The sequence below is a fragment of the Numenius arquata genome, chromosome 25, assembly GCF_964106895.1.
Source record: "Numenius arquata chromosome 25, bNumArq3.hap1.1, whole genome shotgun sequence".
Lineage (NCBI taxonomy): Eukaryota > Metazoa > Chordata > Aves > Charadriiformes > Scolopacidae > Numenius > Numenius arquata.
The window spans coordinates 5,287,421-5,300,857 of NC_133600.1; the positions used below are offsets into that span (position 1 = coordinate 5,287,421).

Genomic DNA, 13,437 nt, shown 5'->3' on the forward strand with positions numbered 1-13,437 from the left:
AGATGGGGGTTTTGGTGTTCTCCTCCAAGGTGAGGAGCTTGGGGGGGGGGGTGTGTCTCCCTAGAGTGGGATTTTGGGGTCCTGCCAGTGGGAGGGCGGTGCTGTGTTTGCCCTGATGGATGCCGGTGTGTCTGGGCAGCATCGGTGCCCATCCCATGGCTGGACCAGACTTTTGGGGGGATATGTGTGTGTGGGGGGTGGTCTGGGCAGTGTTGGGGGGCTGTGGGGGCTGCCCTGGTGGCCACAGCCACTTCCCACGGCCCAGGGACGGGTGGGTGTGCGGGATCCATGTGGCACCACGAGGATGTCAGCTCGATGGGGACGGGGAAGCGCCGGGGCCGTGCCAGGATGGGAATATGGGGACAGCCCCAGAGCCAGCCTGTGCCACCCTCCCGCTGGGGGTACCGCTCCCATGCAACCCCCCCCCAACACTGATTTAAAATCAATAGATACAGTTTATTTAAAAAAAAAAAAAAAAAGAAGAAAAAAAAAAAATTACACAGTTTCAGCCAGTTCCTTATAAAATATCGCCCCCGGGGGCTTCTGGGGGTGTGGGGCTCTGCCCCCCACCCCGCACCGTGTGCCCGGCTGAGGGATGCTCTGCCCCATCCAGCACATCCCTGGGGGCATGGTTTGGTACCCCAGTCCTGGTGCCTGTGTTTGGGGGGGGGGGCTGCAGCCCCTCCCCAAACATATTTACAGCAGCAGGAAGGGACCCACAGCCCGGTCAGGAAGGCACAGTGGGGGGGGGGATACGACACACCAGGGGGGGCTGTGGGGGGTCTTATTCCAGCAGCCCCCTCCAGCCCCACGCTCTTGGCACCGACATCGTGGGGTGGGTTTGAAGCTTAGTTTTGGGTATTTTTTTTTTTTTTTATACAAACAAAGGTACAAAATGCACCAAAGTCTTTGGCGGGGGTGGGTAGGGAGGGGGGAACCCCTCGTGCCCGTCCTGTTGGGGGGGTGGGGGGCACGGGCTACCCCCGCACCTTGTCGTAGTCGCTCACCATCCGCTTGATGTGGAAGAGTTTGTTGCGCAGGGTTTTGGTCTCCATCTTCTTCGTCTGGTAATCAGGGCTCTGAAAGGCAGCAAGGGACCGGCCTCAGCTGTGGGGAGGGGGCTGCAGCTGGGGGGGGGTGTGACAGTTTTCACCCCCCCCTGCCCCAGCCAAGCTACGTCGCACCAACCCAGCCCTAGTCAGCTGGGAACGGAGACCCCCACACACACACACACTCACCCGCTTCAGGTCCTTCAGCCTGTTGTACTCCTCTGCGACATCCTGCCGAAGGAACGGGCAGCGGGGGGGGGGGTCACAACCGGCCGGGGGCCACGAGGGTGGGGTGTCCCACAGGGACCTGCACCCTGCGGCACCCCTAATACCCCACAAGAGCCATCCCTGATGCCCTGTAGTGTCCTGATGCCCCACAGCACCCATCCCCGATGCCCCACAGCATCCCACTGCCCTGCAGCATCCCAGACGCCCCACAGCACCTATTCCAGACACCCCACAGCATCTTGATGCCCCACAGCATTCACCCCTAATGCTCCACAGCATCCCAATACTCCACAGCACCCATCCCTGATGCCCCACTGCATCCCGATGCCCCACAGCATCCATCCCAGACGCCCCACAGCATCCATCCCAGACGCCCCACAGCACCCCAGATGCCCCACAGCATTCATCCTTAATGGCCCACAGCATCCCAATGCCCCACAGCCCCTATCCCTGATGCCCCACAGCATCTATTCCTGATGCCCTACTGCATCCCAATACCCCACAGCATCCATCCCAGATGCCCCACAGCACCCATCCCTGATGCCCCACAGCACCCATCCCTGATGCCCCACGGCATCTCAATACTCCACTGCATCCATCCCTTGATGCCCCACAGCGTCCCGGTGGCCCCACAGGGTCCCTGCAGCCCCCGGCGAGCCCTGACCTGGTACTGGGGACTGTCCTCGGAGATGCTGTCGAGCTGTTTGCTGAGCTGGTTGAGGCGGTCGTTGACGCCGTCCATCTCGGCGCAGAGCTGCTTGTAGCGCTTCAGGTCCGTGTCAAACTCCTGCTTGTACTTCTGGCGGGTGCCGTCCGAGGCGATGGGGGGGTACAGGCTGCGGGAGAGGGGCAGGGTCAGACCCCGGAGGAGCAGTTTTGGGTGCTGGGGGGGGTGTGTGTGTGTGTGTGTGCTCTCGGGGGTGTCCCCCTCACCTGGCCCACTGGTCCTGGTCCCGCTCGTCGCCGGACTCCACGGCCGTGGTGTAGTCGGTCTCGTACTGCGACTCGTCCAGCTCGGGGTTGCGCCGGCGCCGGCGGCCGCGGCGGGCGGGGGGTTTGGTGGGCTGATCCCGCACCTTCTCCTCTGCCAGGCTGGGGCTGAGGCTGGCCCCCCGGTCCGGCTGGTCACTGCAAGGGACATGGCGACATCAGCCAGCTCGGCGTGGGGTGGGACGGATGCCCAGGGTCCCCTCTCCGAGCGCTTCCACCCCCCTGCCCGGCCACTCACCCCCGGCTGCTGTAGGTCCCGGGGGGGTAGTAGCCGTTCTGGGGGGGGTAGCTGTAGGAGGGTGGGCTGTAGGGGGGCGCGGTGATGGGGCTCGTGGGCTTCTCCGAGTAGGCGAGCGTGGCCGTCTCGTCCTGCACGCTGGCCCCGTCCGCCACGTTCTTCACCTGGAGAGGGAAGAGACGCTCAGCCGTGTGCCGGGACGGTGGGGACACTCGCCCCCCCTCGAGTGGGGCACAGCCCATGGCCCTGGGGACCCACAGGGCCGGAGAAACCCCAAGGCAACCGCAGCAAACCTTCCTGGGGTCCCAGCAGGGGATGGGGACAGGCAGGGCTGCAGTGAGGTTATGGAGAGCAGCGGGGGGCGCCAGGGATGGGGGAGCCCCCACGGGTGGGCAGAGCAGCGTTTGGGGAGAAGGGGGGTTCCCATCAGACCAGCACAGACGGACACACGGGTCAGGGGGGTCCTGGCACCCCGCTCTGCACCCCCAGGGTGACACCCCCCAGGCTTTGCTGGGGGCTGTACGCTCGTCCCGTCCAGTATCCCCCCCCTCTGCCCCGGACCCCCGCTGCTGCTCTGGCACAGCCAGGGCTCCTCAAGGAGGACGTGGGGCTGGGGGGACAGACGTCCCTCCGTCCATCCGTCCCTCCCTCCCCCTTCCTTCCTGCTCTTTGTGGGTTGTTTGTGCCGGAAGCCGGTCCCTGCCTGGGATGGTGGCCCCTGGGGACGTCAGCTGCGAGCTCCAGCCGGGAAAGCCACTTCCTCCACAGCTTCCCCCCACCCACCCCCCCCTCCACTAACGAAGACATCGTTAATTGGGGGCTGCTCTGCCTGCCGGGGCCACCAGGTGTGACGGCCACCAGCGTGGGGACAGCCACGTCCCCGTGTGCCGCAGCGGGATGGCGGCAGCGGCGCCCGGTGGCTCACGCCCGCTCGAAGGTCACCCCTTTATCTCGGACCCGACCATAAACAGGGAACGAGATGTGCAGGGAGGGTTTTACACCCCGGTTCCTCCCCACCCAGTGGGGGTGTGTCACCCGTGGGTGCCCCCACCTTGCTGGGACGGTGGCACCCAGCAGAGCAGGGATTCCCCCCCCCCCTCCAAAGAGGTAGGTGAGGGTGAGGGGCAGCCTGGGAGCGTGGGGTCCTGCCCCCCAGCCCGCCCGGCCCCCCAGCGGGCCAGGAAATGCTTCACAAGGGAGGGACCTTTACCAAAAATAAATAAACCAGAACAAAGGTATTTCTGCAAAATGAAAAATAAATATTAGACCTAGACACAGAGGAAGGCGTGGGGACACGGGGACGGAGTGGAGCCGAGCTTTCTGGGGCTGGAGAGCAACTGGGTTTGCATGGAAAAAGGTGATAAACATCCCCAATCCAGGCTCCGGTGGGGGGCCCAGTGCCTGAGCACCCCCGGGGCACCCCGGTCTCACAGGGACGGGGACAAGGATGGGGACAGGGATGCAGCCCCTGCCCATGCCGCAGCCCATTGCTGCCTACTGTCCACATTCCCAGGGGGGGCCTGGGCAGCCCCTGATCGGTGGGGGCTCGGCAGCACCCCAAGAACCATGGGGCAGGGGTGGATTCCATCCCCACGGGATGCAGCAGAATTCCCACACCCTCCCCAGGCACCGGCTCCCACGGAGACACCGGCTCGGGGACCTGCAGAGCGAGGACAGGACGGGGCATGTCCTGCCACGCAGCGGGGCCAGGCTGGGACCACCATCTCCCGGGGGGCCACGAGGGCCGAGCCGCAGGTGGGGGTTCTCCCCAGCACCCCCCACCAAGGGACACAGGCTCCTTCGAAGCCCGAATGGTGCCAGTTTGGTTGCTGCGCCCCCCAGCAGCGGGGTGGCACGGCCCCACGGAGCCGAGTTAATCATTGCCCAGACCGAAACCACGCGGTGTCGACGGGCAACGTCCCGTGGCCAGCGTCCCCGGGCGCGGGGCAAGCGAAGGGGAGAGGACCCGGAGCCTCGGCGTTGCGCTCCTGGCGCCCGGCCCATCAGATCCCACCCTGTTTGTCTTTCAGGGAGTTTTTGAGACCGGTTCGCCCAGCCCGGCCCCTTGGGGAATGGGACCGGCTGGGAAAAGCCACAGCCCCTAAAACGGGGTGACGGGGAGGGACCCGGCGACTGCCGGGCACAGCGTGGCACCGGCGGCGATAACACCGCACCCCCGGGAGCTGCTGCAGGGTACAAACACGCCAGGACCAGGCACCGGGGGTGGCATAAACCGGGCAAAAAGAGGCTCGTGGCACAAAGCCCCGGCTGGGTTTGGCACAGCCCCGGTGCCGGGAGCAGCGCCGGGGTCCCCACGCAGCCCCTGTGCTCACCCCGGCACATCCCGACCCCGGTTCAGCCCCACTGATGAAGGGCAGACAGGGAGGGGGCACGGGGGGAGGCAGGGGAAGAAACACACACAACCCCCCCAGCCCCAGGTACCCACCGGCCCCCCCCACTCACCCACTCCTCCACGTTGGGACCCTCCTGGACCACCGGCACCTTGTCCCAGTAGATGTTGGGTTTCCCGTATTTCCAGATCTTGCTCCGCGTCTTGTGAGCGAAGAAGCAGATGAGGCAGAGGAGGATGACGATGAGGAACCCGCAGACGATGGCCACGGCCTAGAGGGATGGAGAAAGGAGGGGGGGGTGTCTCAGGATGGGGGTCCCACAGGGCTGCGCAGACCCCATCCTGGGGGTCCAGGTACCCTGCACCTCCCTGGGCTGAGCAGGAATTGCTCCCCTCATCCCCAAATTATCCCAATAATACTATCCCAATAATATAATCCCAATAATAATTATCCCCCAACGCTGGGGGGAGAGCAGCAGGACCCCCCCCATGCCCAGGCAGCCCATCAGGGGTTCGAGAGCTTTTGGGGCCAGTTCAAGTGACGGCGGGGGGTGATTTTCCCACGGGGACAGGACGAGTTTGGGGCTCGGAGAGCAGCAGGAAGGTGGCACCCTCCGGCAGCACCCCAACCCCTGGCTCGGCCACGGGCCACCTCCCACAACGTGCAGCCCAGGTGGCTCCCCACGAGCCAGATCCCCGCGGCCACACAGAAATCGGGGCCGGGCGAGGACGGATTAGGACACGCTTGGCCTTTTCGTGGAGCAGGAGCGGCGCGGGCGACGCGGCTCCCCCCGCTCAGGGCGCAGGAATGCGGCACGGCCAGCCCGGCCGGATGGGAACCGGCAGCGCCAGTCCCAGCCCATGTGCCAGGCATGATCCCCGCCGGCCCCAGCCGAAACCGGGAACCAGGGACCTTATTTTGAAGGTTCCCGATGCCCCACTGACCCCTTGAGGGTCCCCAGCCGAGCCGGCAGCATCGTGGGTGCTCGGGGGGGGAGCTGGCACCCAGCTGGCACCCCAACCCTGCGCCCATCCCAGCCCCGAGCACAGCCCGCCCCTGCCGCAACCTTGCTCAAGCACTTTTATGACCAAGGAGACCAAAGTACCAGATACCGGGTCCGTGTCGGGGACAACAGCTCATCCCCTCCCTGAAACTCCCCGGCATGGGCAGGCGGCTCCGCTCGGTTCCTCCCACAGCTCCGGTTTCTCCCGGCAAAGAGCCAGGCTGGGATCCGGCACCAGCAGCACCCCCCCCCCCACCCTCCGCAGCCACGGAATGGCCACTGGTATCCCCAAAAGCGTCAAATAGAGAGGGAAAAGCCCTGTCTGGCTGAGGACCCGTCCCAAGGGCAGGAAACGGGTCACCAATGCTCTCCATCCCTTGCTGCCCTGGCTCAGCATCACTTTTAAAGAGGGTTTGGCCCCAAAAGAGGGGGAGGTGGGGGGTCTGGCCGGAGCTGGGGTGCGCCCTCACCTCCTGGGGGTCCACGGTGCAGTAGTGGTAGAGGTACTGGTTCAAGTAGGTGCTGCCGCTGTACACCTGGCTGCACATGGTCAGCAAGGGGTTGTAGTAGTAGCTGCCGCTCATCTGCGCCTGGGGGTTGACCCCCACGATGTAGACGATGGAGGCGATGAGCATGACGAAGGCCAGCACGGCGCAGACCACGATGACCACCAGGTAGAAGCGCCGGGAGCGGGAGCTGCTGGATTTGCTGATGCTGGCCACGAAGAGCCCCAGCTGGGTCAGGAAGCAGAGCACGGCCATGGCGATCATGAAGCCGTTGGCCGCCCGCGGGTTGGTGACCCCCCCGTAGTAGCTCCCGTAACCGTAGCCGTAGTTCAACCCACTGCCGTAGTAGCCGGAGCCGTAGAAGCCCCCCAGACCGTTGCCGTAAAGCCCCCCGTAGCCGTAGCCGTACTCCCAGGCCAGGGTGGAGGCCACGCAGGCGAAGATGGCGATGCAGAGGAGGATGATGATGACCTCCAGGATCCTCACCACGCCGGGAGGCGAGGTCCACTTGTAGAAGTGCTGCGGCACGTCCTCGATGTAGTAGGAGCCCGGTGGGGGGGAGCGGGCGTCGTAGTCGTAGCCGTAATCACCCGTGGGGGGGCCATAGCCCGTGGGGGGCCCGTAGCCCGTGGGGGGGCCATCGTAGGACTTCTTGCTGAACATGGCGGTGGGGTCCGGCGCGGGTGGGCGGCGATGGAGAGCCTGGCGGGGAGAAGGACGGAGCCGTCGGAGGTGGCGGCGCACCGGGAGGTGCCGGCACCGGGGCTGTGCGAGGCGGCACCGCCGGGTTTCCACGTCTCTGCACGCTCCGGCGGGGACTTTGCCCCCCGCCCCGCTCCCCGTCACCAGCCCAACGGCACCGTCAACAACCGCCCGCCCGTGCCTGACACCACGCCACCGGAGTCAGCGCCGCTCATGGGGAAACTGAGGCACAGGGGAGGAGAAGTGACTCACGAGCATCTCCCAGTAAAAGCTGCCAGGTCACAGCCCAGCTCTGCCCCACGCGTGAGGCCCCGCCAACGCCGGCCCCTGCCAACCCCCCCCCGGCCCCCGGCCCCCCGACCGCGGCCGCCAGCCACCGCCTGAATGAATTGGATTGTTTAAATTCTAATTAAAACAGAAAACCTCTTACCCGAGGCTAGCGCTAACCCCGAGGGTTCCTCCGTAAGCAGATCCGGCTGGATTAGAAAAATAATAATAATAATAATAACAACAACAACACGGGGCACATTAGCAAACCCCAGTGAAAAGTTGCAAATTGTTTTTCAAAAATTTGGGTTTTTAAAAAAAAAAAAATAAAACCGATGCAGAGACACCCCCAGCCCGGAGACACCCCCACACACGATGTGAAGAGCCCCCCCAGCCGCAGTGGGAAACCTGAACCCTTGTGGGAAACCCAACCCGGCCGCCCGTTCCCGGTGGTGCTGGGGCTCAGCGGGCAGGATCGGGCCCCCGGGGTGAGGGTGCGTCGGGGAGGGGGTGAGGGTTGGCACCCCTTGACCCTCAGCAAGGGTGGGCACCAGCTCCTGGGGGTGTCCCCAGGGTTCGGGACAGCACCTCCCCGGGGTGCCCAAGCCAAACGCCCCCCATTTCTGGGGGTCCCGACTTGCCCCTGTAAATCCCCGGACCCACCGATCCCAGTGGGATTAACTCCCGTAGCCGCGGTCTGACACACACACACCCCCCCCGCCGCCACACCGGGGACCCCCACCCGCGGGGCCGCCGGGGCACGGCAGCGACGGAGACCCCTCCCCGAACGGAGCTGGGGGGTCTCGGGCTCCCGGAGCCATAACCCGGGACGCGGCGACGCGGAGCACCCCGGTGCCGGCGGGGAGGACACGGGACCGGGGGGCTTCGGGCGTCTCTTTCCCGCTGGGGGGGCACCGGGCGGGCAGAGCGACCCCCGGCCCCGCTCCCCCGGGAGGAGCCGCCGCCTCTCGCCCTCCACCTGCCGGGGCTGCGGCTCCGGGAGACCCGGTGCCGGTGGGGATCCCGGTGGGGACCCCGGTGACCGTGCCGCTGGAGATCCCAGTAAGGACGCCGTTACCGGTGAGGACCCCGGTGGGGATCCTGGTGCCGGTGTCGCTGGAGACCCCGGTGCCGGTAAGGTTCCCGGTGCCCGTGGGGACCCTGGCGGGGACCCCGGTGCCGCTGGGGATCCCGGTGAGGACTCCCGTACCGGAGGGGACCCCCGCGCCCGGGGGGATCCCGGTACCGATGGGGACCTCGGTGAGGACCCCGGTACCGGTGGGGATCCCGGTGTCGCCCACGGTGCGCGCTGGGGCGGCGGGGAAGGACGGACCCCCCGGTGCGCGGCGGGGAGCGGGGATCCCCCGGTACGCCCTCCCGTACCGGGAGCTCGCTCGCCCCCCGGTGCCGGTGCCGGGGGGGTCCCGTCCGCCGCGGAGCCACTCACCTGCCCGCGCCTCCGCCTCTTTGTTCACCTTAAAATGGCAGCCGGGCTCGGCGGCTCGGCGGCGGCCGGGCGCTGCTGGAGACCGGCCCCGGCCCGGCCCCGGTTTCCGCCTCCGGGGAGGGGAGGGGTGGGATGGAGGTGGGGGGGGGGAGCCCCGGGAGCCGCCCCCACCGGCTTTCGGTCCCGCAGCCCGGGCAGCCCCGTCCCGCCGCCGCCGCGGGGACTCGGTTACACTGGACGGGGTGAAATAAGGGGGAGCCCAGAGTTGGGGGAAGGGGGGGGGTCGCGGGAAGGGGGAGGACACCCCCGGGGTCCCTCAGGGCTTTGGGGTGGGGGCTCTGCTCTGCCCCCTCCCCGTTGTTTTCCTGGGGATGGGAGGCTCCTACGGGTGCTGGGGTGGGACGCATCTGCCCCCCCGCGGGTGCCCCCAGGTGCTCATGAAGACCCTCCCCAAAAAAACATCACCGTGTTTTATTAAAACCAGTTCTGGCCACTTCTGCAGCTGCACCCGCTGCCCCGGGGCGGGGGGGGGGGGGGGGGGGGGGGAAGGGGAGGGTGCTCCCCAATTCCCACGGGGTGAAGTAGGGGGGAGAGCCAGGGCCTGGCTCCCATGCCGGGACAGGCAGCACCCACCCACCTCCTGGGGGACCCCGAGGTCACGAGGCTCCCCAGGGCACAGAGCACCCAGAGAACCCCAAAACCAGCAGCACGAGGAGCCCTGAAGGGTTTGCTCTCCGTGCCTGGGTGGGCACGATGGCTGGGTGGGCACCGGGAGCATCCCTACGGCATCGCCACCCCCCCCCCCCCCAACTCCCCGGCACCCAGCCCCTGGGGGTGTCCCCCCCCCCCCCCCCGCCTTGGGGTCCTCATCCCCCGGGGTGGGTGCCGGCCGGTGCGCAGGCTCAGAAGTAGACGGCGCTGTCGCGGGCGTCGCGGTCGTACTCCCGGATCCGCGCCTTGATGTGCGTCAGCTTCTTCTTCAGGTACTCGCAGCGCCGCTGCTTCTCCAGGAAGGCCCAATCCTGCCAGCCACACCGCCCTCAGCCTGGGAGAAATCCAGCACCGGGGGGTCCCACGGTTCCCTGAGGACAGCCCCCCCCACACACACACCCCCAAGCAGCCCCCACGGACTCCCCAGCACAGGGAAGAGACCCTGAGCCCTTCCCCTGCTCACCCTCTTCTTCCTCACATACTCACGCTCGATGTGGGCCACCCCACTCCCACCCTGGGGGGGGCAGAAAAACATGTCCCCTGGGGGCTGAGCAGGGCCCTAATGAGGCAGCTGGAGCTAACGAGCCGGGGGGGGGGGGGCTCGGGGGGTGCCTGAGTCCCTCACTCAGGACATAGCCAAGAAATGCGGCCGCTCTCTCATTTTCCAGCAGCTGCAGGAGCCTGGGGGGCCGCAGCGGTTGGAAGGGGGGGGACGTACGGACACTGCGTGTCCGTACGTCCCCCCCCTTCCAACCGCTGCGGCCCCCCCAGGCTCATCTCCAGTCCCCACAGAGACCGCCCGACTCATCACACCCAACATCGCTCGCAAAACACAGGGTGCCGGCCGCCGGCGCCCACCGAAGGGACCCCACCATTGTCCTGCTGGTGGCGTGTCGGGGCTGCTGGCCCACGGCCACCTCCGGCTCCCCGAGCCCCCCGCCGTGCCGCCCGGATCTCCCCAAGCAGCTCCTCGTACTCCGCCAGCTGGTCCTGGAAGACGCCCTTGTAGCCCTCTTGTTGCCGGTGGCTCCGGATGGCCGGGTACTTTCTGTGGCGCCGCGAAGCCGCGAGGTTCAGGGTAGGGGAGGGAGAGCCCCCCCCCCACTCCCCCACCCCGGTGCCACCCCGCACACCCAGGACCCTCCTGGCGGTTGGGTGTCGGGGTGGCCCCAGGGGCTCCGTGGCACCCCCGTCCCTGTGGGAGTCACTTACACCACGTAGTCCGGGACAGCTCGTGGCCGGGGTGCCAGCCCCGGGGGGACAGACCTGGCCCCCGGTTTCTTCACCTCCTCCTTGTAGGGGACCCTTTTTGGGGGTCTCCCCAGGGTCGCCACCTCGTCCTCAAAGACGACGTGCCTGGCTGGGGCTGGCGGAGTCTTTGGGACACAAGGGAGGGGTGTGAGGCTGCACGGGGGGGGCAAAAGAGGGGGACCCTGGGGGCTGTCCCCGCTCCCGGTGACAGCGGGACTCTCAGGAACAAAGAGATGTGGGCAAGGAGGGGGCCACGGCACAGCCCCAGGAGGATGGCAGGGAGCAGCCAGGCCAGGCCGGCCTCCCCCAGGCCCCCCAGCACCCCCCGACCAGGACTTCATGGAGGCAAAGTGGGGCCCAACGCCCCCAGCCCAGCCGGGGGGGCTCAGCACCCCCGTGCTTGGCTCCGTACCCGGAAGCCCCCTCTCTCCGGTGAGGTGGGGGGGGTCGGCCATCGGCTCCCGGCAGCTTTGGGGTGATGGGGGTGCCTTGGGTGCATCTGGCGGCTGCTCCTCTTCCTCCCCTCCAGGCCAAGCCCCACTGGAGGAGAAGCCCCGAGATGAGGGGGGGACGGGAGCAGACCCCATGGGGAGACGGGTCACGGTGTTACCAGCCCTCTTCCCGTGCCTCAGTTTCCCCCGCAGGGCACACTTGCAGCCTGCCCCCCCCCCCGAGCCACCCTCCGTCCCCATCGCCCCCCAGGGATTTACAAGCAGCCACTGACATGGCGAGCTCTGACTGTGCCCCGGGGATGTCACCTCCCCTGCTGTCACCTCCTGGTGCGGGAAACAGGGCGGCCACCCCACTCCAGTCCCCCCCAGCCTGGGCTGGAAACACCCATGGATGAGCGGGGAAGCTCCCAGTGCCCAGACTGGGCAGGAGCAGGGACCTACTGGAGCCCCCCCCCGCCCCTGGCAGGAGGAGGGGAAGGGTCCCCACCACCACCAGGGACCCCGTGGTCGCTGCTGGACTCGTGTCAAGCAGACCAGCCTCGGGGCTCTGTGTCCCCCCCTCCTTGTCCCCATGCCAGACCCTGCAGGACAGCGTCCCCGAGCCCCCTCCTCCTCCTCCTTCCCCCCCCCGCGGCGTTACCTGCCCGTCTCATGGCGGGACGTGGCCCCGGGGCTCCCCCCGCGATGTCCCCTCGGCCACTGCCCGCCACCGCTGCCGGCCACCGCCAGGCACCGGCCGTTAAACATTAACAGCAACGCGCCGCCCCGACGGGCAGCACGGGGCCCTGTGTGGGCAGGATCCGTCCCCTGGCCCCCCCCCCCCCGAACCCCCCCGAGCTCCCGCACAGCCCCCCTCCCCGCCCGGTGCCCACCGATGGCCGCATCCTGCACCGGGACCCAGATTTGGCTTTTTCTCCGTACCTGGGTACCCCGGTACGGCCAGGGATGCTCAGACCCCGGCCCCAGCACCCCCCCCTCCATTCGCTGCCCCCCCCGCCCCAAACCTGCCCCAGTACCAGCAAGCAGGGGGACTGTAAGCTCCCAGCCCTCCCAGTGCAGGCCCCCCCCCCCCCGAGGGGAGGGGGGTTGGAGCCCCCATCCCAGCCTCATCCTCCCCCCTGCAAGGTTCCCAGGTCGGGGGGAGCCTCCACAGTGAGGGGAGCTGCAAAGATCCCCCCTCATCCCCCCCCCCGGACACCATCCCACCCCTCCCGCCGGACGGGGGGGTCCCACTGCCAGGAGCAGAGAGCGATGCGTCCAGTTCAGCCTCCTTTAATGTGCGCCTCAGCCCTCCCCCCCGGACCCCCCCCTTCCCCAACGCCGAGGGTCCCGGCTGGGGAGCAGGACCGACCCCAGGGGGAGTCCGGGGCCGCAGGGGTCCCGGCGGAGGGTCCTTGCCCCCCCCCGGCCCCCCCGGGCTGGCAGGGGGCTGGGCTGAATATTGCATCCAGGAATCTCACAGCACTTTACAATGGTCGGTAACCGCTGTCCCCCCCCCTTCCCTCCCACCCCACCCCCCATTTTACAGATGGGGGAAACTGAGGCACAGAGAGGTGACGTGACTTCGCCAAGGTCACTTCGTGGCAGAGCCAGGAACAGAGCCCCCTCCCCCCCAGAAAAAAATCCTCAACCCCTGGGGCTCAGCCCTGCTCTCACCACAGGGGGGGCTGCACCCCCCTGCCTCCGTGCCCTCCAAGCAAGACCCCAGGCATCCCCCCAACCCTGTCCCCAACCTCCACACCCCCACACCCGGGGTGACAGCCCCCAGACCCCCCCCCCAACACTCAGGGCTCCTGGTTTCTCCCCTTCCTCCCTTCCCCCCCCCCAGCTCCTGCCCCCCCCCCGGGGATTCTCCTTTCCCCCTAGGGCTTCTCCACCCCCCCTGGGCTGCTCCATCCCCCCCAGGGCTGCTCCATCCCCCCCTGGCGCAGCGGCTGCTCCATTCCCCCCCCCCCCCCCCCCTTAAAAAGCCCTCCTGGAGGCTGGGGCTCACCTCCCATGGGATGGGGGGGCACAGGAGGGTCTGGGGGCGGGGAGGGGGGGCTCTCCAGCCTCAGGCCAGCACAGTGAACGCAGGAAATTTATACAGGGCTTTACAGAACAAAGCTACTAAAATCAGCCACACGATGGCCAGACATAAGAGGGGGGAGGGGGGGGGGGAAACGACACCCCCTTACCCCCCCCCCAAACCAAAAAAAAAATAATAATAATAAAAAAAAAAAAATATCCCAACAACACCCCA

General features: G+C 67.4%; 1 protein-coding gene across 1 annotated transcript; it reads right to left on the reverse strand.

Annotated features, from left to right (window-relative positions):
* Positions 1–876: 876 nt before the first annotated feature.
* On the reverse strand, positions 877–7,061 carry OCLN (occludin). Its single transcript, XM_074163825.1, has 7 exons — positions 6,330–7,061; positions 4,969–5,127; positions 2,506–2,669; positions 2,211–2,405; positions 1,942–2,113; positions 1,239–1,280; positions 877–1,079 (listed from the first exon to the last, which is right to left on the reverse strand). Exons 1-7 carry the CDS (start codon positions 7,026–7,028, stop codon positions 978–980), a joined length of 1,533 nt encoding a protein of 510 aa, XP_074019926.1. The 5' UTR covers positions 7,029–7,061; the 3' UTR covers positions 877–977.
* Between the last annotated feature and the right edge of the window lie 6,376 nt (positions 7,062–13,437).

Coding starts and splice junctions, on each gene's coding strand:
- OCLN (XM_074163825.1), bottom strand. CDS start 7,028: ATGTTCAGCAAGAAGTCCTACGATGGCCCCCCCACGGGCTACGGGCCC. Junction 5,128..6,329: donor GCACCGTGGACCCCCAGGAG/GTGAGGGCGCAC, acceptor CCATCCCTCTAG/GCCGTGGCCATCGTCTGCGG. Junction 2,670..4,968: donor GTCCCAACGTGGAGGAGTGG/GTGAGTGGGGGG, acceptor TTCCCTCTCCAG/GTGAAGAACGTGGCGGACGG.